This window comes from Bombina bombina, chromosome 6 (assembly GCF_027579735.1).
Source record: "Bombina bombina isolate aBomBom1 chromosome 6, aBomBom1.pri, whole genome shotgun sequence".
In the NCBI taxonomy this organism is placed as follows: domain Eukaryota; kingdom Metazoa; phylum Chordata; class Amphibia; order Anura; family Bombinatoridae; genus Bombina; species Bombina bombina.
In genome coordinates, this window is record NC_069504.1 from 923,827,511 (window position 1) to 923,855,501 (window position 27,991).

General features: G+C 36.0%; 1 protein-coding gene across 1 annotated transcript in view; it reads right to left on the reverse strand.

Moving 5' to 3' along the window:
* The window catches only part of DOCK2 (dedicator of cytokinesis 2), a 1,640,323-nt gene that overhangs the window by 181,091 nt on the left and 1,431,241 nt on the right, over positions 1–27,991 (reverse strand). The window contains 2 exon segments of the mRNA XM_053718563.1: positions 7,718–7,894; positions 20,931–21,017. Coding sequence (XP_053574538.1) covers positions 7,718–7,894; positions 20,931–21,017 — 264 coding nt within the window.

Here is a 27,991-nt window from a genome sequence, read left to right on the forward strand (position 1 = left end):
TATTTGGTGTACACCAGTTTTTATTTTGAGGAAGCTTTCCTATTTATCTTCAATAATCACCGAAACCCACGCTTGAGAAATTCATAAAAAATAACATGATTAATTTCCAGGAAAATATAACATTTATATGTCTATTAGAAAAATGTGGTGCATTTCTAGTTTAGACCTTTATAATACATTTTAGAGTTTGCAAGCTTTCAGTTTTAAAAAATATTTTAGGAATACACAAAATCTAAGAACAACAAGGCAGTAAGAAGACATAAAAATCAGACATAAATGTTATATCTTTTGGTATGAAACAATAAATAAAATGTATTTCTTAAATAATTTTCATATATACTGATAACTAAATAGTTATTAACTATTAAATAAACTACCTAGCTAAAATAACGACAAATTTACCTGTAAAATAAAACCTAACCTAAGTTACAATTACACCTAATACTACACTATAATTAAATTATTTCCCTAAACCAGATACAATTAAATAAAATTAGCTAAAGTACAACCCCCCCGACTAAATTACAGAAAATAATAAACAAATTACAAGATTTTTAAACTAATCACACCTAATCTAATCCCCCTAACAAAATAAAAAGGCCCCCCCCAAAATAAAAAAGCCCTACCCTATACTAAATTACAAATAGCCCTTAAAAGGGCCTTTTGAGGGGCATTGCCCAAAGTAATCAGCTCTTTTACCTGTAAAATAAACTACAAATCCCCCCCAACATTAAAACCCACCACCCACACAACCAACCCTACTCTAAAACCCACCCAATACCCCCTTAAAAAACCTAACACTAACCCCTTGAAGATCACCTTACCGGGAGAAGTCTGCATCCAACCAGGCCGAAGTCCTCAACGTATCCGGCAGAAGTGGTCCTCCAGCTGGGCAGAAGTGGTCCTCCAGACGGGCAGAAGTCTTCATCCAGATGGCATCTATTGGCTGATTGGAACAGCCAATGGAATGCCAGCTCAATCCTATTGGCTGATTGCATCAGCCAATAGGATTTTTCCTACCTTAATTCCGATTGGCTGATAAAATTCTATCAGCCAATCGGAATCTAAGGGACGCCATCTTGAATGACGTCACTTAAAGGAACCTTCATTCTTCAGTCACTGTGGAGAGAAGAGGATGCTCCGCTTCGGATGTCTTGAAGATGGACCCGCTTTGCGCCGGATGGATGAAGATAGAAGATGCCATCTGGATGAAGACTTCTGCCCGTCTGGATGAAGACTTCTGCCCGTCTGGAGGACCACTTCTGCCCATCTGGAGGACCACTTCTGCCCGTCTGGAGGACCACTTCTGCCGGATTCGTTGAGGACTTCTGCACGGTTGGATGAAGACTTCTCCCGGTAAGGTGATCTTCAAGGAGTTAGTGTTAAGTTTTTTTAAGGGGGTATTGGGTGGGTTTTAGAGTAGGGTTGGTTGTGTGGGTGGTGGGTTTTAATGTTGGGGGGGATTTGTAATTTTTTTTACAGGTAAAAGAGCTGATTACTTTGGGGCAATGCCCCGCAAAAGGCCCTTTTAAGGGCTATTTGTAATTTAGTGTAGGGTAGGGCTTTTTTATTTGGGGGGGGGCTTTTTTTATTTTGTTAGGGGGATTAGATTAGGTGTAATTAGTTTAAAAATCTTGTAATTTGTTTATTATTTTCTGTAATTTAGTGGGGGTTTTTTGTAGTTTAGCTAATTTTATTTAATTGTATATTTAGTTTAGGAAAATAATTTAATTATAGTGTAGTGTTAGGTGTAATTGTAACTTAGGTTAGGTTTTATTTTACAGGTAAATTTGTCTTTATTTTAGCTATGTAGTTTATTTAATAGTTAATAACTATTTAGTAACTATTCTACCTAGTTAAAATAAATACAAACTTGCCTGTAAAATAAAAATAAACCCTAAGAAAGGTACAATGTAACTATTAGTTATATTGTAGCTAGCTTAGGGTTTATTTTATAGGTAAGTATTTATTTTTAAATAGGAATAATTTACTTAATTATAGTAATTTTATTTAGATTTATTTAAATTATATTTAAGTTAGGGGGGGTTAGGGTTGGACTTAGATTTAGGGGTTAAAAACGTTAGCATAGTGGCGGCGACGTTGGGGGCGGCAGATTAGGTGTTAATAAATGTAGGCAGGTGTCGATGATGTTAGGGACGGCAGATTAGGGGTTAATAATATTTAACTAATGTTTGTGAGGTGGCAGTGCGGCGGTTTAGGGGTTAATATATTTATTATAGTGGCAGCAATGTCCGGTTCAGCAGATTAGGGGTTAAAATTTTTATTTTAGTGTTTGCGATGTGGGAGGGCCTCGGTTTAGGGGTTAATAGGTAGTTTATGGGTGTTAGTGTAATTTTTAGCACTTTAGTTAAGAGTTTTATGCTACAGCTTTGTAGTGTAAAACTCTTAACTACTGACTTTAAAATGTGGTATCAGTCTTGACAGGAGAGGGTGTACTGCTCACTTTTTGGCAGACTCGTAATACCGGTGCTATGCAAGTCCCATTGAAAAAAGAGGATACACAATTTACGTAAGTGGATTTGCGGTATTTCCAAGTCTGGCCAAAAAAGTGAGCGGTACACCTGTACCTGCAAGACTCGAAATTTTAATATATATTTAATATATTTTAACTATTGTCCTCCCGCCGTGCTTTATAATAATTAGACGATGTCTGTAAGAATTAGATAATGTTTAAAATCACAACAATATTCTTTAGTCTTTGTGACATAGAATCTGCATTCATTGCATATTGTGATTGGTTATTGGGCTGTCAACAGAGAACACGCCCCTTGAATACACGTAATCGGCGAAAGACGCATGCCTATGACGTCATCAACAGGAGACTTAGCACATGGGCCGCAGATGCGGCTCGGTTCCGGAGGACAATTCACGATGGGTATTTAAAGTTTGGTGTTTTAAGATAAGTACGGCGTTTTGGTACGGATTATTGCTGTATCATGCATTTCACAAAGGGGATGTAATATCCTCAAAACGTTATGCTTTTTACTAAGTGACATTAAAAGTTATATTTTAACTTTGTTAACCAGTGAGTGCCTTTGTTTCTCTGGTACTATTTATATATATATATATATATATATATATATATATACACACACCATATTGTCCTGAATATAGGCTGCACTTTCCCCCCCCTAATTTAAATCTTTAAATTAGGGATGTTATCTACGGGGGCCGGTGTCATTTGATATTATCGACAGCTGTAACATTCAATAATCCTATTTCAAGTATGCTATTTGTTTTTTTGACACCTTTTTATGTCATAACAATACATATATGGTAGAACCAGGTAGAGTCATCTCTGTAATCTTGTATATACATACTCTAGATGAGACCAAAATCATTTTGAATCCGTTACAGCTTTGTTTTTTTTTTGTCCTACATTTTATTCAAATATCTGTCTGTGTATACATATACATACACAAGAAACTGTGGCCTAGATTTGGAGTTCGGCGGTAAAAGGGCTGTTAACGCTCCGCGGGCTTTTTTCTGGCCGCACCATAAATTTAACTCTGGTATCGAGAGTTTAATCAAATGCTGCGTTAGGCTCCAAAAAAGGAGCGTAGAGCATTTTTACCGCAAATGCAACTCTCGATACCAGAGTTGCTTACGGACGCGGCCGGCCTCAAAAACGTGCTCGTGCACGATTCCCCCATAGGAAACAATGGGGCTGTTTGAGCTGAAAAAAAACCTAACACCTGCAAAAAAGCAGCGTTCAGCTCCTAACGCAGCCCCATTGTTTCCTATGGGGAAACACTTCCTACGTCTGCACCTAACACCCTAACATGTACCCCGAGTCTAAACACCCCTAACCTTACACTTATTAACCCCTAATCTGCCGCCCCCGCTATCGCTGACCCCTGCATATTTTTGTAAACCCCTAATCTGCCGCTCCGTAAACCGCCGCCACCTACGTTATCCCTATGTACCCCTAATCTGCTACCCCTAACACCGCCGACCCCTATATTATATTTATTAACCCCTAACCTGCCCCCCACAACGTCGCCGACACCTGCCTACACTTATTAACCCCTAATCTGCCGAGCGGACCTGAGCGCTACTATAATAAATGTATTAACCCCTAATCCGCCTCACTAACCCTATCATAAATAGTATTAACCCCTAATCTGCCCTCCCTAACATCGCCGACACCTAACTTCAATTATTAACCCCTAATCTGCCGACCGGAGCTCACCGCTATTCTAATAAATGTATTAACCCCTAAAGCTAAGTCTAACCCTAACACTAACACCCCCCTAAATTAAATATAATTTAAATCTAACGAAATAAATTAACTCTTATTAAATAACTTATTCCTATTTAAAGCTAAATACTTACCTGTAAAATAAATCCTAATATAGCTACAATATAAATTATAATTATATTATAGCTATTTTAGGATTAATATTTATTTTACAGGCAACTTTGTAATTATTTTAACCAGGTACAATAGCTATTAAATAGTTAAGAACTATTTAATAGTTACCTAGTTAAAATAATAACAAATTTACCTGTAAAATAAATCCTAACCTAAGTTATAATTAAACCTAACACTACCCTATCAATAAAATAATTAAATAAACTACCTACAATTACCTACAATTAACCTAACACTACACTATCAATAAATTAATTAAACACAATTCCTACAAATAAATACAATTAAATAAACTATCTAAAGTACAAAAAATAAAAAAGAACTAAGTTACAGAAAATAAAAAAATATTTACAAACATAAGAAAAATATTACAACAATTTTAAACTAATTACACCTACTCTAAGCCCCCTAATAAAATAACAAAGCCCCCCAAAATAAAAAATTCCCTACCCTATTCTAAATTAAAAAAGTTACAAGCTCTTTTACCTTACCAGCCCTGAACAGGGCCCTTTGCGGGGCATGCCCCAAGAATTTCAGCTCTTTTGCCTGTAAAAAAAAACATACAATACCCCCCCCCCAACATTACAACCCACCACCCACATACCCCTAATCTAACCCAAACCCCCTTAAAGAAACCTAACACTAAGCCCCTGAAGATCTTCCTACCTTGTCTTCACCATACCAGGTTCACCGATCCGTCCTGGTTCCAACATCTTCATCCAACCCAAGCGGGGGTTGGCGATCCATAATCCGGTCCAGAAGAGGCTCCAAAGTCTTCCTCCTATCCGGCAAGAAGAGGACATCCGGACCGGCAAACATCTTCTCCAAGCGGCATCTTCGATCTTCTTCCATCCGGAGCGAAGCGGCAGGATCCTGAAGACATCCAGCGCGGAACATCCATCCGGACCGACGACTGAACGACGAATGACTGTTCCTTTAAGGGACGTCATCCAAGATGGCGTCCCTCGAATTCCGATTGGCTGATAGGATTCTATCAGCCAATCGGAATTAAGGTAGGAATTTTCTGATTGGCTGATTGGCTGATGGAATATTTTTTGTACTTTAGATAGTTTATTTAATTGTATTTATTTGTAGGAATTGTGTTTAATTAATTTATTGATAGTGTAGTGTTAGGTTAATTGTAGGTAATTGTAGGTAGTTTATTTAATTATTTTATTGATAGGGTAGTGTTAGGTTTAATTATAACTTAGGTTAGGATTTATTTTACAGGTAAATTTGTTATTATTTTAACTAGGTAACTATTAAATAGTTCTTAACTATTTAATAGCTATTGTACCTGGTTAAAATAATTACAAAGTTGCCTGTAAAATAAATATTAATCCTAAAATAGCTATAATATAATTATAATTTATATTGTAGCTATATTAGGATTTATTTTACAGGTAAGTATTTAGCTTTAAATAGGAATACGTTATTTAATAAGAGTTAATTTATTTCGTTAGATTTAAATTATATTTAACTTAGGGGGGTGTTAGTGTTAGGGTTAGACTTAGCTTTAGGGGTTAATACATTTATTAGAATAGCGGTGAGCTCCGGTCGGCAGATTAGGGGTTAATAATTGAAGTTAGGTGTCGGCGATGTTAGGGAGGGCAGATTAGGGGTTAATACTATTTATGATAGGGTTAGTGAGGCGGGTTAGGGGTTAATAACTTTATTATAGTAGCGCTCAGGTCCGCTCGGCAGATTAGGGGTTAATAAGTGTAGGCAGGTGTCGGCGACGTTGAGGGGGGCAGATTAGGGGTTAAAAAATATAATATAGGGGTCGGCGATGTTAGGGGTAGCAGATTAGGGGTACATAGGGATAACGTAGGTGGCGGCGATTTGCGGTCGGAAGATTAGGGGTTAATTATTTTAAGTAGCTTGCGGCGACATTGTGGGGGGCAAGTTAGGGGTTAAGAAATATAATATAGGGGTCGGCAGGGTTAGGGGCAGCAGATTAGGGGTACATAAGTATAACGTAGGTGGCGGTCGGCAGATTAGGGGTTAAAAATTTAAATAGAGTGGCGGCGATGTGGGGGGACCTCGGTTTAGGGGTACATAGGTAGTTTATGGGTGTTAGTGTACTTTAGGGTACAGTAGTTAAGAGCTTTATGAACCGGCGTTAGCCAGAAAGCTCTTAACTCCTGCTATTTTCAGGCGGCTGGAATCTTGTCGTTAGAGCTCTAACGCTCACTTCAGAAACGACTCTAAATACCAGCGTTAGAAAGATCCCATTGAAAAGATAGGCTACGCAAATGGCGTAGGGGGATCTGCGGTATGGAAAAGTCGCGGCTGAAAAGTGAGCGTTAGACCCTTTAATCACTGACTCCAAATACCAGCGGGCGGCCAAAACCAGCGTTAGGAGCCTCTAACGCTGGTTTTGACGGCTACCGCCGAACTCCAAATCTAGGCCTGTATTTGTAGATGAATATATAGTTGTGTTATTACTGAAAATGTAATTTTGTTTGAATACTTATATTAAAAGGTCAAAAGATCAGATTGAACCTTGGAATATTATCACCAGAGAATGGCTAAGTTAAAACATGTTAGCACTAGGAACATCAGTTTTCACCTTCCAGATGGTTCAATCCACCAGATTCATGAGGGGGTACCAATATGGCTGATCCATTGGTAATCAATCTTTTTCACATACAAACCATTTATATTGGACTAGTAATAGCTTGTGGGGCTTGTGACGATTACTAGCAGCAAGGACAACTACTGAGCACTTAAAAAGTGCATGCAGCCACACTAGCTATAAATGATCAGCTGAAGACAAATGTTGCAACCCTACTTTCATCATATTGCTAGCAGATCATATTAACACAATGATGAAATTTAGGGATAATTCTCAAGCCTGAATGCTGAAATGATAGTTTCCCATTTAATATTCAATGCTCATATCAGGCAGATGCTGAGTACAATTATTTCACACAAAAAACACTCACTTGCATATTAAAGGGAAGTAAGGAGGTGCATAATGTGACAAAATTAGGGCTCACAAATAAAGGAATCAGGCTCAGGTTTTAATCATAATACTGATTTAGTGCCATGAATTTTGATTTTTCAAATCCCGACTAGAGGACCACTGGACAGTGTTTCCTACTAAAAAGCCCATGTAACAATTTATTCAATTTTAAAATAATTTTCCATTTTGGCATTCTGTCTTCCTGACCTTACTTCCTTAGGTTTGAGTTGCTGTTATTTTTGTTTTTATTTGGTACCCAATATGTAACAATAATAAAGACATACACCTACACTGGTAATGCTATAATGTGGCTTTTATATCATTTTACATTACCTTTCCATCATTAATGTTACCTTTTCATATTTTGCAAATCCTCCCATAACTGCTGGATCAACAATTCCATTCAAGCACATGGACAGTGGGTTAATTGGCAAGTTTTCATCACTCTGGTATTGGTTAATGAGCATCAGAATCTTCTCATTTGTTGCGGACATTGTCTCAATTGCATTTTCCAGTGGACTGATGGTTGTCTGTAAAAACATTCCAATAAAACTTTATGTAATAACAAAACTTTATGATATGAATTAAAACAATGTTAATTTGCAATATGCATAGCATAGTAATTTGTTAATACCAGATATAGATTATGTAAAGTTAATTCAAAGGGCATCCAATTATTGCATGCATCATGTAACTATAGCTGAAAGGAGTACACCGAAGTTCTAATGGTATATATGGAAAGTTACAAATATTTTTTTATTTTTTTATATTGAGGTTAAATTTGTAATATAACAGAGAAATGAAATTTCAAGTGTCATACAAAAATACAGAGAAAAGCACTTTGTCCAAAATATATAATCATATCCACTACATCACGGTTTTGCTAAACATGCTAAAAATAAACCTCATATTTTCCATTTTTTCTTGGAGAGATGTAATTGTCCTCCCCAATCTTAGGAGGTCACTTATGGACCTCAATCAACTATTACTATTAAATCTGTGGGAGAACAAAACTATTAGTATTGAACAAATATATATATATATATATATATATATATATATATATATATATATATATATATATATATATTAAAGATAGACCTGTTTAGGATACTTGTAAGCAGAATATGAATAACCCTTAATGCAACTTAATAAAGATCTGCTATCCTGTAGCTATGTATTTTGAGTGGTATGGTAGAATATGCAAATATGAATTATTGAGTTTAGAATTTTCTTTGCTTCTATATAGAAACATTAATAGAATAAACATGTAGCAATGCACAATATAATTGTATGATATATAGAATACAAACTGTTTTTTAGGCTTTTTAATCTGATAAAAGTATCATTATGGTTGCGGCATTGGCAAGAGAAGCCTCAGAGGTAGCCTCTGGACACCGTTAAGTATTTCTAGAGTGCATTCGTGAGCGGGTGGGGGGGGGGGAGGAGGTTAAAAGGAGCCATTTAGGTATTTTGAGAGTCATATATAGTGCCATATAAATGCGATTCATGTGGGCAGAGTTAAGGATTATGGTATGCATAATAATAAAGAACCAAGCTCTATCTCAGGGAGGGGAAGAATAAGCAAATGCCTTAAACAAATGTGCAATTAAACATGGGCAGATAATTAAAATTAGCTCAACAGGGCTATTTATGAGGATATAATCATGTAGTTAGCAAGCCCCAAGTTGTATATACCTAGGTATTCTGAGAACCACAGGGATTGTTATGCAGATTGGATGTAAAAGAAGCATTTGTAACTCAGAAAAGGAGAGTATATCAGGAGCGCTATAGCTAAAGGTGCTAGGAGGTAAGACTATATAAATGAAATTGGCATAGACATTTAGCGTATCTTAAAAAATAGCATCAATTTAATGCACAGCAAATAATACACAATAGTAAATAAAAACGGACGTCTCCGTGAGTAAAAGTCCTTAAGTTGCCGCCATATGATAATTATAATAGCAGAGAGAGTTCGTAGTACAAATAAATGACAGTCTGGTGTACACTTACAGTATCCTTAATGTATGTTGGTTTGCTAGCAAACAGGGGCTTACCCCAAACTTTCCACTCGATATCCTCCGTGAGTTGGTTACAGCCGTTAGCGTGATGACACCGCTAATGTGGGCGCTGTCTCAGATCGGCTCTTCTGATTGGTCCAAACTCGGACCTGGTCAGCAGCAGACAGGGGCTTGCCCCAAACTTTCCCCTCGGTGTCCTCCGTGAGTTGGTTAAGAGCCTTTAGCGTGATGACAACGCTAATGTGGGCGCTGCCTCAGATTGGCTTTTCTTATTGGTCCAAACTCGGACCCGGTCAGCAGCGGTAGTGGTGACTATTAAAGTGTAGCAATTGTCCGATGAATAATACCTGCTCTTAGTGCTAACAAGCACGCAGGTACAGAATTAAAGATGAAAACAAGCTTGATTATCCGATGAAAAGTTCAGAGAGTAGTTGCAAGTCTTTCAAATCACTAGTTATTATAGCGATATTGCACAATCCTCAATGAACACTGTGGTAGCTTCGGCTTCAAATAGTAATCTCAGTAGTAGTTGCAGCACATCGACGCGTTTCCCCCTCTACAGGGCTTTCTCAAGATGATTAGACTGCAACAGGTATGTCTTTATTTAAAGGTGTAGTCTGTTTCTCATTGGTTGTAAAACACCTGGGAGTGTTATCCAGGGCGGTCTTAGTATTTAAGGTAGTATTGGCAAGTAACCATATAGCTTAGGTAGCTTCATATCTCTAATCACTCACATAGTTATAAAGGAGGTTTCTATTACTGAATTTCACAGAACTCCCTTAAAAGTGATATTAAAAGTTGATACTTTAGAATTAGTACTTAAAATTAGTATTGTATCTGTTTCTAAATCACTTATGTTAAAAAGTATTTGCTAAAAAGAAAGAAAACTGATTTAAAAAATAATAGTCATGTTAAGAATCTAAATTGATATTGTGTATGTCATCTAGTAAAATACAGATTGTGCATTACATAATAATGTTTAGTCAAATAAAAATGGAGAGATGTCTAATTCTGAATTTAAACCAGCAGGGAACAGAGTGTTGTGTCTATAAATCAGTTCTGCCTCTTTTATTTTCAGAAATTTTTCTATATTACCCCCCCTCCAATTTTGTTTCACATGCAAAATCCCCCAATATTTTAGATCTTTAGTATTACCCTTGTGTACAGTTTTAAAATGCCTATATAGATTAGTGTCTGTCACTCCCTTTTCAATACATAATAGATGTTCTCTTATCCTATCTTTGATCATACGTTTAGTCTCTCCAAAATAAAGTAAGTTACATGTGCATTTAAGAATATAAATTACCCCCTTCGTGGTGCATCTGATGCATTCCTTGATAGTAATTTCTTCTCCTGATTTTGGAATGATTATAGTTTTCCTTTTGTCACTACATTTACATGCCTTGCACGAATAGCAAGGGAAGAAGCCTGATATTTTCCCCCCTTGTAGATCTTTTTGTGTGAAATTTGATTTTTGATTTATCTCACGTGAGCTAGGCGCCAGTATTGTTTTAAATTTTTTTGTTTTTTTAAAAATCAATCTCGGCTTATGGGGGAGTACATCTCCTAATATAGGGTCAGCTTTTAAGATAGCCCAGTGTTTATTCAGAATCTTTCTTACAATGCCATGATCTACATTATATTCCGTTATAAATGGAACATCAATTAAATTTGAATTTTCTTTAGTTGTCTTTTGTTTATATGAGAGGAGGTTCTATCTATCAGTGTTTCTTGCTCTTATTACGGCCCTATTGACAACTTCTGCTCTGTTCTGCTCTGTATCCCATCTAATGAGCAGCGGGTGAATCTAACTTTAACACTCTAGACCCAATTGAGTCTCTAGTTAATATCATCATTTTAATATTGTTATTTATCACTTTAGCACTGTGCACCTCACACTAACAAACCTTTTATATTTAAGTTTATCTGTATTAATATTTACAGTATTACATTTTATCCTAATCACCAGTTATCACATTCTATATATTTTTAAACAATCAATTTTTAAATAGTCAATTTTTAAACACACTATGTCCTCCCCTTCTAATATGGAGGACATTTTTTCATTTAGAGAACACTTATATAAAGAATTACACAATCACAAAGGAGATGATAATAACACAGATTTAGAATATGAAAGTTTAGAAGAAACTATGATTAAATTAGAAAAACTCCTAACCAAAGAATTGAAACAAAAAACTGAGATAATTTTTTTAAATAAATACACTACGAAGGGTCTAATTCCCAAAGGTCTAACACTGACTAAGACTTGTGCTTTTCCTCTTAAAGAGAACTTCCAAATAGAATCGGAAGAGGTTCTATCTAAAGCCTCTATTGACCTAATAGAGATCCTAAAAAGATCTAGAAAAGACACGCTAGTAGATCTAGAAAAAGAAATATTGGAAATTAAAGATAAACTTAAAGATTGAAAATCAATGTCTTTTAAAGAAAAACAAAAAGACATGATTGAAAGATTAAATACTCTAAATAGGGACATCTTGAAAACCAAATGGAAGAAATTTGAAAGAGATACTAAAAAACCAGATTTAAACACTAATAGTGAAACTACTATTAGGGAACCTAATATTCCTAAGGAAAATTGGACAATAGTCAATCACAATAAAAAGAAAGAAAAAAGGAACTATAATTCCTTTAGACCCAACACTTATAACTATAGAGAGAGAGACAATAGGGATACAAACAGAGATTTTAACAGACCCTGGAGACCAAATTACTCATATCACAACAGAGCATATAATGATGGATACTATAATTATAGGAACCACAACACATATGATAATAGAAATAATTATCACACTAAAGGCAGATATAATGACTACAATAATTACCCAGACAGAGAAGCACGTTCTCGTACAAATAAACCCATTTGGGACAAAAAAGAGAGATGGGAAACACCTATAAGAAATAGATACTCACCTCTGACTCATGTAACAGATAGAACCAGGCATAGAGAAGCTGACACTCCTTTTTTAGTGACCAGCCCTCCAAGGGAGGGCACCTCAAAAGATCTTCTAGAGAAGAATCAGACAAATGTATGGGGACAATATCCACAACAACAAAAAAACAGAAAAAGACCCCTAGAGGAACAAGAGGTAGTGGGGTCAGCACAAGAAGCAAAAAGAGGGAGATAAAGAAAACTGGAGTGTTTAACATCAGTAACACTACACTACAGGATGAGGAAACAAAGATTTTAAGCTATGGTTTCTCCTTTGCCCCAAGTGTTAGATTAAATAAATTCAATACTCATATCCATATAAAGAAATTTGTTAGGAATCTCACCCTGAAAAGATTTTATATGAAAAGCCCCCTTGAGAAATTAGCCATGACTAAAGATAAAACAAGAGAGGATAACTTTATTCACACCAACCTTAAATCTAAATCGACATTTAATCCTGTTTTCGCCAAAGGAAATCACCTTGACACCTTTGAACAAATGGTTCTAAAAGATCTAAAAAGTAGCAAACCATTAAAATTTCTGAAAACTAACATGACTAAAAAAGAGACCCTTATTTTGGATAATTTGAAAAAGAACCATGAGATAACCATTACGCCCGCCGATAAGGGCGGTGGGATTGTGGTTATGGATACTAGTTATTATGACAAAGAATCCCTAAGACTATTGAATGACAATAAAACTTACAAAAAACTTGATTTAAACCCTACTAACAAATTTGCTGCAATATTAAAAAGGCTTATAAGAGAAGGTAGAGAATCAGGAATATTAAATGAGAGAGAAGTAGAATACCTGGACCCCACCTATCCCAGGGTCCCGGTGTTCTACTTCCTTCCAAAAATACATAAAAACCTTACCCAACCGCCAGGGAGACCGATTATTTCGGGCATAGGGGCATTATCTGCCAACCTCTCACAGTATGTAAACACTTTCCTGCAAAAGTATGTAAGGAATTTGGACTCATACTTGAGGGATTCAACCCAGGTCCTAAATATTTTGGAACAATTGATTTGGGAAGATGACTTTATCCTAGTGACTGGAGACATTACGTCTCTTTACACAGTAATTGACCATGACAAAGGGATCATGGCCATTGAAAAATATTTAGATAAAGATCCAGAGATGAGACGAGAACAAAAAGATTTTTTATTAAAAAGTATTTTGTTTATATTGAGGAACAATTACTTCATGTACAATAATAAATTTTACTTACAAATAGAAGGTACGGCTATGGGCACGAGGTTCGCGCCAAGTTATGCCAATTTGTTTGTTGGCAATTGGGAGGAGTCCTTCTTCCAATTGGGTAACTATGGCGCGGACCTCGTGCTCTATAGACGATACTTAGATGACGTCTTGTTGATATGGAGGGGGTCTGAACCTAATCTATTAAAATTGTTCTCTGATATGAATTCTAATGATAAAGGTCTCAAATTTACCTTTAACCACAGTAAAGATAAGGCCATTTTTCTAGACTTAGAAATTATGGCCATCAATAAAAATATAGAAACAAGAACACATTTTAAAGAGGTTAACTCTAACAGCTTTATCCATTCCAAAAGTTGTCATCTCCAGCAATGGAAGGACAACATCCCTGTGGGCCAAAGTCTGAGGGTGAGAAAAAATTGTTCTAGACTCTCAGACTTTGAATACCAAATAGAGTCCTTAATTGAGAAATTCAGAGATAGAGGATATAATGAGGAAGTTGTCAATAGGGCCGTAATAAGAGCAAGAAACACTGATAGAAAGAACCTCCTCTCATATAAACAAAAGACAACTAAAGAAAATTCAAATTTAATTGATGTTCCATTTATAACGGAATATAATGTAGATCATGGCATTGTAAGAAAGATTCTGAATAAACACTGGGCTATCTTAAAAGCTGACCCTATATTAGGAGATGTACTCCCCCATAAGCCGAGATTGATTTTAAAAAAAACAAAAAATGTTAAAACAATACTGGCGCCTAGCTCACGTGAGATAAATCAAAAATCAAATTTCACACAAAAAGATCTACAAGGGGGAAAATATCAGGCTTCTTCCCTTGCTATTCGTGCAAGGCATGTAAATGTAGTGACAAAAGGAAAACTATAATCATTCCAAAATCAGGAGAAGAAATTACTATCAAGGAATGCATCAGATGCACCACGAAGGGGGTAATTTATATTCTTAAATGCACATGTAACTTACTTTATTTTGGATTGACTAAACGTATGATCAAAGATAGGATAAGAGAACATCTATTATATATTGAAAAGGGAGTGACAGACACTAATCTATATAGGCATTTTAAAACTGTACACAAGGGTAATACTAAAGATCTAAAATATTGGGGGATTTTGCATGTGAAACAAAATTGGAGGGGGGTAATATAGAAAAATTTCTGAAAATAAAAGAGGCAGAACTGATTTATAGACACAACACTCTGTTCCCTGCTGGTTTAAATTCAGAATTAGACATCTCTCCATTTTTATTTGACTAAACATTATTATGTAATACACAATCTGTATTTTACTAGATGACATACACAATATCAATTTAGATTCTTAACATGACTATTATTTTTTAAATCAGTTTTAATTATTTTTAAGTATTTCTTTCTTTTTAGCAAATAATTTTTAACATAAGTGATTTAGAAACAGATACAATACTAATTTTAAGTACTAATTCTAAAGTATCAACTTTTAATATCACTTTTAAGGGAGTTCTGTGAAATTCAGTAATAGAAACCTCCTTTATAACTATGTGAGTGATTAGAGATATGAAGCTACCTAAGCTATATGGTTACTTGCCAATACTACCTTAAATACTAAGACCGCCCTGGATAACACTCCCAGGTGTTTTACAACCAATGAGAAACAGACTACACCTTTAAATAAAGACATACCTGTTGCAGTCTAATCATCTTGAGAAAGCCCTGTAGAGGGGGAAACGCGTCGATGTGCTGCAACTACTACTGAGATTACTATTTGAAGCCGAAGCTACCACAGTGTTCATTGAGGATTGTGCAATATCGCTATAATAACTAGTGATTTGAAAGACTTGCAACTACTCTCTGAACTTTTCATCGGATAATCAAGCTTGTTTTCATCTTTAATTCTGTACCTGCGTGCTTGTTAGCACTAAGAGCAGGTATTATTCATCGGACAATTGCTACACTTTAATAGTCACCACTACCGCTGCTGACCGGGTCCGAGTTTGGACCAATAAGAAAAGCCAATCTGAGGCAGCGCCCACATTAGCGTTGTCATCACGCTAAAGGCTCTTAACCAACTCACGGAGGACACCGAGGGGAAAGTTTGGGGCAAGCCCCTGTCTGCTGCTGACCAGGTCCGAGTTTGGACCAATCAGAAGAGCCGATCTGAGACAGCGCCCACATTAGCGGTGTCATCACGCTAACGGCTGTAACCAACTCATGGAGGATATCGAGTGGAAAGTTTGGGGTAAGCCCCTGTTTGCTAGCAAACCAACATACATTAAGGATACTGTAAGTGTACACCAGACTGTCATTTATTTGTACTATGAACTCTCTCTGCTATTATAATTATCATATGGCGGCAACTTAAGGACTTTTACTCACGGATACGTCCGTTTTTATTTACTATTGTGTATTATTTGCTCTGCATTAAATTGATGCTATTTTTTAAGATACGCTAAATGTCTATGCCAATTTCATTTATATAGTCTTACCTCCTAGCACCTTTAGCTATAGCGCTCCTGATATACTCTCCTTTTCTGATTTTCATATTACCTATTTTTGGGAACACATAGGTATTCTCAGGAGTTTGGTGTTTCTCACCCTGCGCTCATTAGTTAATTAATTAATATAAGCATTTGTAACTGTTTACCAGTAGGTAAAATTGTTATACATATATCTATGCAAATAAATTCAGGTAAGGTGGAGGTAAACAGCATAAAATGTCTTGCCAAACTTTGGGGTTATACCATTTCTAAATGTAAATAAGTTACCAAAAAAACTATATATATGGAAGTGTAGGGCTGTAGTCTTCAAGAATCATACTGAATATAGACAGACGCTATCATTTGTTTTGTATTAAATAACAATTACTATACTCATCAGCATCTACAGTCTGGGAAAGGTGCAGTTACTGTGCCATACGGGAGAGTAAAGGGAAGATGTGTTCTAGACTTAACTAAGCCAGAGAAATACGCCCTCGTACATAAATCTTTTGAAGCCATGCTGCTTTGGCCGATAGCAGCACGGCAACACACACCGGCATACATAGGGGGAATCTTCCAAAGACCCAATATATTGCATATACATTGTGATATAGTAATGAAGACTGGAGGTATACTGGTTAAATAAAGTCTAGTAAGTTAATGATGCCCACAAACCCAACAAACAATACAGTCATCTAGTTATGCTAATAGAATCCCCCTGTCATTCTATGTATTGTCAAGTGTGTAGTAATAAACTACTGGTTAAAATTCTGATTACAGGTGGAACCAGAAGTCTACATTTTTAACCAGGCTGTGAGTGTAAGATTCATAGAACATCAAAACCAAATGGAGTAGTTGAAACTATGTTAATGTGGGCTAGCATAGCCAAAATTGCTTCAACTTAGCTCATTTAACAAAAACATAACATGCATAGTCACTGTCTGAAATAAGAACTAACAGTGCAACATGAGACCAGAAGCATATCACAGTCAACCTTATACTTTTGTAAAACATTTAACTAGGTTGATATAGAAATATATAAATGAAATGGCAAAGATAACACTACTATAATGGGAATGACTGCCTCCCAAATTTGAACCTCATAGACATAGCAGAGACAATACCATGCTTGTTGAAAGTCAAAGTTATAGGTAAATAGTAATCCTTGTAGTGATCTCATCACAAAGGAGTGGGGTAGGAAAGGTAGGAAAAATCTAACTGGAAGCGTAGTAGCAGAGTTAACTTATGGACTGTGTGAGTTACAGTCTAATTACATATTTGACCCACTTCAGTCACGTAGATGCCCAGAGTCCTAACCCTCACCCTTCCTCCATGCCTGTGGGGCAAATGCATGCATCCTCTGGATGTTGACGTGTCAGCAAAGAAACATCCTAGAACAGTCTGTTGATCCGCAACTCTTTGGGAAGAACAGGAGGGCAGGTGATCCAAAAGGGGGAGAGAGCAGCGTTACTTGCGACCCACTTTGCCCCTCATCAACGAGTATAGTAGCTAAGGCATCTTTCTGCATACATTCACAAAACCGTGCCTTTCCTTCTAGATATAAGGCTTTCAAGACATGCTTAGTCTGTATACTGGGACTCATCCCTTTTAGGTGCTCCGAAACACTAGAGCTTTTGGCGACTTCATGTTGTCTCCTCTATGCCCCTGTTGCCTATCAAATACAGTCATGTCGGCCGTCGCTGCAGATCCAAGTTGAAAGCGGTTCCCCGCAATGCAGCTACAGCTACATCCTGCTCAGGCTCGGATTGAGCTGATTCATCTATTACCCAATCTATCGATCTTTCCTTAGGCTTCAGGTTTGGGGTGGTTTCTGGCACTATCGGTAAGGTGCGCTGTATATTGTGTTGTATGTCAGTATTCGCAGTACCTTCCCACACTGTCATCATGCTCCTCTCGAGACTTGAGAAGTGATCATACAATAGGCTGTGTAATGCCTCTAAAAAGGTAAGGCTCAAAAGTTCCATTGTGGGCCTATCTCCATCCGCCAGATTCCTTGCCGCCATTATGTGGGATCTCGCTACCTGCAAGTGCCTTCAAGGCTTAAGGCTTCTTAGCTGAGTTACTTAAATCTTTGGCCACACTGTTTTTGGTAACTTGGACTGAACTGAGCGGCCAATTATGTATTTATAAGTAATAAATAGCCGGAGCTATGCAAGCTTGCGACCGCTCAGTTTCAGTGCTGGCTCCGCCCCCAAGTTACAAATTATTTGATAGCTAAAATATTATAATTTTAGGAGATGTTATTTTGTTTATACTATAATTGCACATTACATCCCATTAAGTATAAACTGGAGATATTTTGACTCTCTGTATAACGAGATATTATTGTTGTTGATTGTTGCATTCAAACTGTAACATGATGATGACATTTTGGACCCATTTTAACTTTGTTTGAGTGGGGGATTAAATATGGGTAAGTGAGACAAAGGTTTTCAAAAGTTTAAACAAAGAAACATGCATACAAGGTATATTTCTACAAGAAATCTCTGCTGAAACTGTGTTATCTATATTCTTCTCTGACTAGGACATTTGAGAACTGCAGTGATTCCCTTGCCTGCCCACCAGGAATGGTAAACAAGCAGGTTTTAGGGCTCAATTTATCATCTATGGGTGGACAGAGGTGTATATATATATATATATATATATATATATATATATATATATACACACACACACACACTGACACACCAGAGTATTGCTATTGACAAATTTAGGTCTGATTGTTTAATAAACTAGAATAAACTAAACTGAATAACTGTCACGTTAACGGAAAAACCTTATGACCTTTTTTATTATCTGCCTATGATAGCGTCACACAGCACATGTGTAAATCACAAAGCACATCCATAACACATCCATATGAACAGTGTATTGATTTGTTAGCAAAACTCTATTTACCCTGGGGATGGGGAAATCCATGAAAACCCCCTATAAAAAAATATATTTATTTTACAAAACAGAGCTGCATTATTCATTGTAAAAAAGCTGAAGTTTCAAGTAGCTTATTATATAAATTTGAACTTAATGTCTCTTTAAAATACCCTAAGGAAAATTTGGGGAACTATTGTAGCAGGCAACATTTCAATTTCATTACCAACTAATTTATACAGTTGACAATCTATGCAAAATAACATTGCAAATAAATGCCATCACCAATTAGCTAATCTGTTTAGTCAAAATGTGTTTATATGTGCATAAAGTCAAAATATTATAATACTTGTTTAATAAATCAGCCAGTGGTAGCTTAGTAGTTTTAGAGCTTATGTTGACCACATTAACTTTAATTGGTTGTTTGTCGAAAGTTTTATTGCCAAAAAGGAATAAGACTCTGAAAGAGATAATGGTGTTATTTATCAAATGGAGTTTAAAAGGTCAAGTTACAAAATGGTGAAAAACTTTAGAAAGCTTCACAAAAAGGACTACTGAATAGCAAACAAAGACATCTAGCTTTTTTTTTTTTTTTTAATATTTCCTTCTATTCGTACCTTTTATTAGCACATATATTTATTAAATTAAATATTGATGTATATTGATAACTTTTTTTGTAATCGTTGATTATTTTTTAATACCATAAGACTTTAATATATATAAATAGTTTTCCCGTTATGTCTAAGAAAAAGTAGAAAGTTAAATTAAGCATCGCCGTATGCTTCTGCTTAACTAGGTTTTGAAAATGTGAGATTTACTAGATATTTATTAATGTTTTAATGCAATTTGCTGCCATTAGACAAATATGTCTCTAATTTTTAAACTAACAAAATTTTAGTAAATTTAGTAAGCTTTGTGCGCTTGTCGGGTGGCACTCATATTATGAGTTGAAAGCAAACTGTTTTCACTCTCACACTAACCTGACAAGCGTAAAAAGCCGAAGTTAGAATATTGCATACACTTTCATGTATTTTCCATTGAAGTCAATAGAGAAAAAAAAGTGGACAAACACTCTCGTGCAAACCAGATCACATATTCTCATTTGCGCTAAAATGACATGAAAATATGAATATTTCACATTCCAATGTTCTTCAAATAACATAAATATCTGCTTAACTGCAAAGGGCTTCAATGCACTTCTATACATGTCTGTATATATATATATATATTTTTTTTTGTGTGTGTGTTTATATGTTTATATGTGTATGTCTGTAAATAAATATATACACATATAAGCATTTAAATACACATGAACACATATATATATGCTATATATATATATATATATATATATATATATATATACACACATACATATTCATCTTTGACATGTATTTGTATGTATCTCAGTGTTAAAGTCCTTTGTCTGCCTTTTTATTTCTAATACCTGAGATCTCATATCTTTGAGCCTTTATAACTTTTGTGTGCAATATTTTCGTTAATAGTTTTTATTAGATGTTGTTATTATGAGTGTAACTATACTTTGTAACGCGTTTACTTTCAACTTGTATTACCAGTGGTAAGCCAGACGAGCGCAAATCCCCATGATAAACGGCTCCAAACAGTGGTAAGGCTCAAACATTTATGCTCCACTCGTTATCTGGCCCTTTATCTGTTTACCTTTGTGAAGATTGTGTCATGTATCACCCAAAAATGAATTAATCAAAGTATTAAGAATAAAAACAAGCAGAAACATATTACAGAGCATCCAAAACATGCCAAATGGGAATCTTCCTTGAACAAAAGAGATAAACTTTTAACCATCTGTGGTCAAATCTTGGTCCACAAGTCAACCCTGAATCATTGTGATTTGCAATCTACTTTATTCTATAACATGAGATAAAATGTAGGTGTAATAAAGATAACATATAAACTATACATTTTCTCTATGTTTTTGATTCTGGGAAAATGCATAATGTATTATGTAAAAATGATCATACTTACATGTGACATAGAGGTGACTTCAAACCATCGCAGAATTCCAGGTAATTTATACGCTATGACAAAGGTTGTTCTTTCAATCCACATTGACTATAAGTGAAGAAAAATGTAGAAAAGTATTAAAATAATTAAAAGCTAAATGAGAAAAAAAAACCTATCGTCTAGATTACGAGTTTTGCGTTAGAGGCTATGTGGTGCTAACGAGCAGTTTTCTCTCAACGCTCACTTACCTACAGCGCTGGTATTACAGGTTTTTACAAACCCGGCATTAAAAGGCAAGAAGTGAGCTCTGAGCAACATTGTGCTCCTTACCGCACTCCAATACCAGCGCTGCTTAAGTCAACGGTTAGCTGGTCATACGTGCTCGTGCATGATTTCCCCATAAGAATCAAAGGGGAGAGCCAGCTGAGAAAAAGACTAACAACTGCAAAAAAGCAGCGTAAAACTCAGTAATGCAGCCCCATTGATTCCTATGGGGAAATAAAATTTATGTTTACACCAATAAAATTTATGTTTACACCTAACACCCTAACATGAACCCCGAGTCTAAACACCTCTAATCTTACACTTATTAACCCCTAATCTGCCGCCCCAGACATCACCGACACCTACATTATATTTATTAACCCCTAATCTGCCGCTCCGGACACAGCCGCCACCTACATTATACTTATTAACCCCTAATCTGCTGCTCCAACATCGCCGACACCTACATTATATTTATTAACCCCTAATCTGCTGCCCCCAATGTCGCCGCAACCTACCTACACTTATTAACCCCTAATCTACAGCCCCCAACGTCGCCCCCACTATAATAAGCATATTAACCCCTAAATCGTTGCACTCCCGCCTCGCAAACATTAGTTAAATATTATTAACCCCTAATCTGCCATCCCTAACATCGTTGCCACCTACCTACATTTATTAACCCCTAATCTGCCGCCCCCAACGTCGCCGCCACTATACTAAATGTATTAACCCCTAAACCTAAGTCTAACCCTAACCCTAACACCCCTTAACTTAAATATAATTACAATAAATCTAAATAAAAATTAATATTATTACCTTAATATATATTATTACCTTAAAATATATAAATACTTACCTATAAAATAAACCTTAAGCTAGCTACAATATAACTAATAGTTACATTGTATCTAGCTTAGGGTTTATTTTTATTTTACAGGCAAGTTTGTATTTATTTTAACTTGGTACAGTAGTTATTAAATAGTTACTAACTATTTAATAACTACATAGCTAAAATAAATACAAAAGTACCTGTAAAATAAAACCTAACCTAAGTTACAATAACACCTAACCTAACCCTACAATTAAATAAATTAACTAAATTAAAAACAATTAAATAAATTAAATTAAATTAGCTAAAGTACAAAAAAACCACTAAATTACAGAAAATAATAAACAAATTACAAGATATTTAAACTAATTACACCTAATCTAATAGCACTATCAAAATAAAAAGCCCCCCCAAAATAAAAAAAACCCTAGCCTAAACTAAACTATCAATAGCCCTAAAAAGGGCCTTTTGCAGGGCATTGCCCCAAAGTAATCAGCTCTTTTACCTGTAAAAAAAAAATACAAACAACCCCCCAACAGTAAAACACACCACCCACACAACCAACCCCCCAAATAAAATACTATCTAAAAAAAACCTAAGCTCCCCATTGCCCTGAAAAGGGCATTTGGATGGGCATTGCCATTAAAAGGGCAGTTAGCTCTTTTCCGGCCCAAACCCTAACCTGATCCAATCAGCCAATAGGATTGAGTGCGCATTCTATTGGCTGATTGGAACAGCTAATAGGGTTGAACTTCAATCCTATTGGCTGATTGCATCAGCCTATAGGATTTTTTCTACCTTAATTCTGATTGGCTGATATAATTCTATCAGCCAATCAGAATCTAAGGGATGCCATCTTGGATGATGTCACTTAAAGGAACCGTCATTCAGTAAGAAGACTGCGGATGAAGAGGATGCTCCGCGTTGGATGTCTTGAAGATGGAGCCACTCCGCGTCGGATGGATGAAGATGGAAGATGCCATCTGGATGAAGACTTCTGCCCGTCTGGAGGACCACTTCGCCCGGCTTGGATGAAGACTTCTCCCGGCTTCGTTGAGGACTTTGGCCCGGTTTGATGAAGACTTCTGCCGCTTCCTTGAGGATGGATGTCCGGTCTTCAGAACATTAAGTCGATCTTCAGGGGGTTAGTGTTAGGTTCTTTAAGGGTGTATTGGGTGGGTTTCATTTTTTAGATTAGGGCTTGGACCGCAAAAGAGCTAACTGCCCAATGCCCACCCAAATGCCCTTTTCAGGGCAATGGGGAGCTTAGGTTCTTTTAAATAGTATTTTATTTGGGGGGTTGGTGGGTTTTACTGTTGGGGGGTTGTTTGTATTTTTTTAACATGTAAAAGAGCTGATTACTTTGGGTCAATGTCCCACAAAAAAGGCCCTTTAAAGGGCTATTGATAGTTTAATTTAGGCTAGGGTTTTTTTTTATTTTTGGGGGGCTTTTTTATTTTGATAGGGCTATTAAATTAGGTGTAATTAGTTTAAATATCTTGTAATTTGTTTATTATTTTCTGTAATTTAGTGTTTGTTTTTTGTACTTTAGCTAATTTAATTTAATTTATTTAATTGTTTTCAATTTAGGTAATTTATTTAATTGCAGGGTTAGGTTAGGTGTTGTAACATAGGTTAGGTTTTATTTTACAGGTACTTTTGTATTTATTTTAGCTAGGTAGTTATTAAATAGTCAATAACTATTTAATAACTATTGTACCTAGTTAAAATAAATACAAACTTGCCTGTAAAATAAAAATAAACCCTAAGATAGCTACAATGTAACTATTAGTTATATTGTAGCTAGCTTCTTAGGGTTTATTTTATAGGTAAGTATTTAGTTTTAAATAGGAATTATTTAGGTAATAATATTAATTTTTATTAAGATTTATTGTAATTATATTTAAGTTAGGGAGTGTTAGGGTTAAGGTTAGACTTAGGTTTAGGGGTTAATACATTTAGTATAGTTGCAGCGGCATTGGGGGCAGCAGATTAGGGGTTAATAAATGTAGGTAGGTGGCGGTGATGTTAGGGATGGCAGATTAGGGGTTAATAATATTTAACTAGTGCTTGCGAGGCGGGAATGCGGCGGTTTAGGGGTTTATATGTTTATTATAGTGGCGGTGATGTCCGGAGCGGCAGATTAGGGGTTTATAATTTTATTTTAGTGTTTGCAATGCGGGAGGGCCTCAGTTTAGGGGTTAATAGGTAGTTTATGGGTGTTAATGTACTTTTTAGCACTTTAGTTATGAGTTTTATGTTACGGCGTTGTACCATAAAACTCTTAACTACTGACTTTTAAATGCGTTACGGATCTTGGAGGTAGAGGATGCTCCGCTCACTTTTTGGCCTCCCAGGACAGACTCGTAATATCAGCGATATGGAAGTCCCATAGAAAAAAGACTTTATGAAGTTTACGTAAGTCGTTGTGCGGTAAGGTCAAAGAAGTGTGTGGTTTTACTGCCTGTTTCTTATACCGATAAGTGTTATATAAATGCGTTACGGATCTTGGAGGTAGAGGATGCACCGCTCACTTTTTGGCCTCCCAGGACAGACTCGTAAAATCAGCGATATGGAAGTCCCATAGAAAAAAGACTTTATGAAGTTTACGTAAGTCGTTGTGCGGTAAGGTCAAAGAAGTGTGTGGTTTTACTGCCTGTTTCTTATACCGATAAGTGTTATATTCATAATACTGCTGTGTTTGCACTTTAGAACATAGTTTTAAAGGGATATAAATGAAAATTAAACTTCCGTTATTCAAATAGAGCATTCATTTATAAACAACTTTCCAATTTACTTTAATTACCAAAATTTGCTTGTATCCTTTGTTGAAAAACATGCCTGGGTAGGCTCAAGAGCAGCAATGCACCACTGCAAGCTAACTGCTGATTGGTGGCTGCACATATATGTATCTTGTCACTAGCTCACCAGATGTTTTCAGCTAGCTCCCAGTAGTCCTGCTCATTCAACAAAGGATATCAAGACAATGAAGCAAATTTGATAATAGATATAAATGAGATTATTTGGGTTTCATGTCCCTTTTAAATTAGTAAAGGAAGAAAGCAAAATAATTAAACAATGGATCATGCTTGCCAGTTTATAAAACGGGACAATATTTTTTTTTTATAGTAAATAGGTAAAAGATCATTTGACTTTTAAAATAATTTTGACATCTATGTATCTGTCTTGACAAAGTCAACTGTGTTCTCTGTATTTGTTATTGTTATGCTTTAATTTATACATAAAGCAGACAATACATTTCATTTTATTTCAGAGGCATCAAGTATCTTTCATTTAATATATTATTACATTGGGCCTTTGGCCACAGCTCTGCCCTATTAATAACATGTCCTGGCTTTTATTGACAGCCTTATACAGTAATTAATGTTCCTACTTGTCTTACTGCTTTATGTAGGCATTGCACCCAGACAATAAAAATTACCCTTTCATAATGCAAATCCCATTCATTATGGCCTTTATTCCACTTTTGAACTATTCTAACCTTAAAGGACTACTCAGTCAAAACTAAAGGTTTAAAATAAACGAGCATTGGACTTAGTGCGCCTAGGGCTTTTATAGGGATTTCCTGTTCACCTAACTCCATAATTCGGAAGCAACAGAGATGGAGACCGGAACTCCACCTCCAGAAATGTGAACGTGGAGGACACTGAGGGTGAAGATGGCATTGAGGAGCAGGTAAGGGATGTCCCCCTAGGCCCCTGTGACAAAAGTACACAGCATATACATATTTGCATTTTGTGATTGGTTGATGGCTGTCACATGGTACAGGAGGAGAGAAAAAAGCAGATAAAAAAAAGGAGAGAAAATTTGATTAACTTTGAGATTTGCCAGAAAATATTCTACTACTCATTTAAAATCAAAGTAAGTGCTATCGCATTGTCTTTTTATATTTGTAATTTATTCAGTTCTACTGTATTTAGTGATCCTTTAGTACTTAATACTATGGTTTTGGAGAACAACCGATTAATTTTGCATATTTAACTCATTAATATCATTAAACACATTACAAAAGGTTCAATCAAACCCCTCTAATGTATTATCTAAACCTGAAAAAAGGGCCATTGTATTTGCAAGTACTTAACAGCGAAAAACATAATTTATGTAAGAACTTACCTGATAAATTCATTTCTTTCATATTGGCAAGAGTCCATGAGCTAGTGACGTATGGGATATACAATCCTAGCAGGAGGGGCAAAGTTTCCCAAACCTCGAAATGCCTATAATACACCCCTCACCACACCCACAATTCAGTTTAACGAAAATCCAAGTAGTTGGTTGATAAAGAAAGGAGTAAAAAGCATCAACAAATGAATTTGGAAATAATTGTGCTTTATACAAAAAAATCATAACCATCATAAAAAGGGTGGGCCTCATGGACTCTTGCTAATATGAAAGAAATGAATTTATCAGGTAAGTTCTTACATACATTATGTTTTCTTTCATGTAATTGACAAGAGTCCATGAGCTAGTGACGTATGGGAAAGCAATACCCAAGATGTGGAACTCCACGCAAGAGTCACTAGAGAGGGAGGGCTAAAAATAAAAACAGCCATTTTTTGCTGAAAAAAAATAATCCACAACCCAAAATATAAGTTTTATTCTCATGAATGAAAGGAAAAACTTAAAATATAAGCAGAAGAATCAAACTGAAACAGCTGCCTGAAGAACTTTTCTATCAAAAACTGCTTCCGAAGAAGCGAATACATCAAAACGGTAGAATTTAGTAAATGTATGCAAAGAAGACCAAGTTGCTGCTTTGCAAATCTGATCAACTGACGCTTCATTCTTAAAAGCCCACGAAGTGGAGACTGATCTAGTAGAATGAGCTGTAATTCTCTGAGGCGGGGCTTGACCCGACTCCAAATAAGCTTGATGAATCAAAAGCTTTAGCCACAATGCCAAGGAAATGGCAAAAGTCTTCTGACATTTCCTAGAACCAGAAAATATAGAAGTCTTCCTGAAATCTTTAGTAGCTTCAACATAATATATCAAAGCTCTTACCACATCCAACGAATGTTAGGATTTCTCCAAAGAATTCTTAGGATTAGGACACAAGGAAGGGACAACAATTTCTCTATTAATGTTGTTAGAATTCACAACCTTAGGTAAGAATTTAAAAGAAGTCCACAAAACTGCCTTATCCTGATGGAAAATCAGAAAAGAAGATTCACAAGAAAGAGCAGATAATTCAGAAACTCTTCTAGCAGAAGAGATGGCCAAAAAGAACAACACTTTCCAAGAAAGTAGTTTAATATCCAAAGAATGCATAGGCTTAAATGGAGGAGCCTGTAAGGCCTTCAAAACCAAATTAAGACTCCCTGGAGGAGAGATTGATTTAATGACGGGCTTGATACGAACCAAAGCCTGTACAAAACAATGAATATCAGGAAGCTTAGCAATCTTTCTGTGAAATAAGACAGAAAGAGCAGAGATTTGTCCATTCAATGAACTTGCAGACAAACCCTTATCCAAACCAGCCTGAAGAAACTGTAAAATTCTACGAATTCTAAAAGAATGCCAGGAGAATTTATGTGAAGAACACCATGAAATATGTCTTCCAAACTCGATAATAAATCTTTCTAGAAACAGATTTACGAGCCTATAACATAGTATTAATCACTGAGTCAGAGAAACCTCTATGACTAAGCACTAGGCGTTCAATTTCCATACCTTCAAATTTAATGATTTGAGATCCTGATGGAAAAACAGACCTTGAGACTGAAGGTACGGCCTTAATGGAAGTGGCCAAGGTTGGCAACTGGACAGCTGAACAAGATTTGCATACCAAAACCTGTGAGGCCATGCTGGAGCTACCAGCAGCACAAATGATTGTTCCATGAGGATTTTGGAGATCACTCTTGGAAGAAGAACTAGAGACGGGAAAATATAAGCAGGTTGGTAATACCAAGGAAGTGTCAACGCATCCACTGCTTTCGCCTGAAGATCCCTGGACCTGTACAGGTAC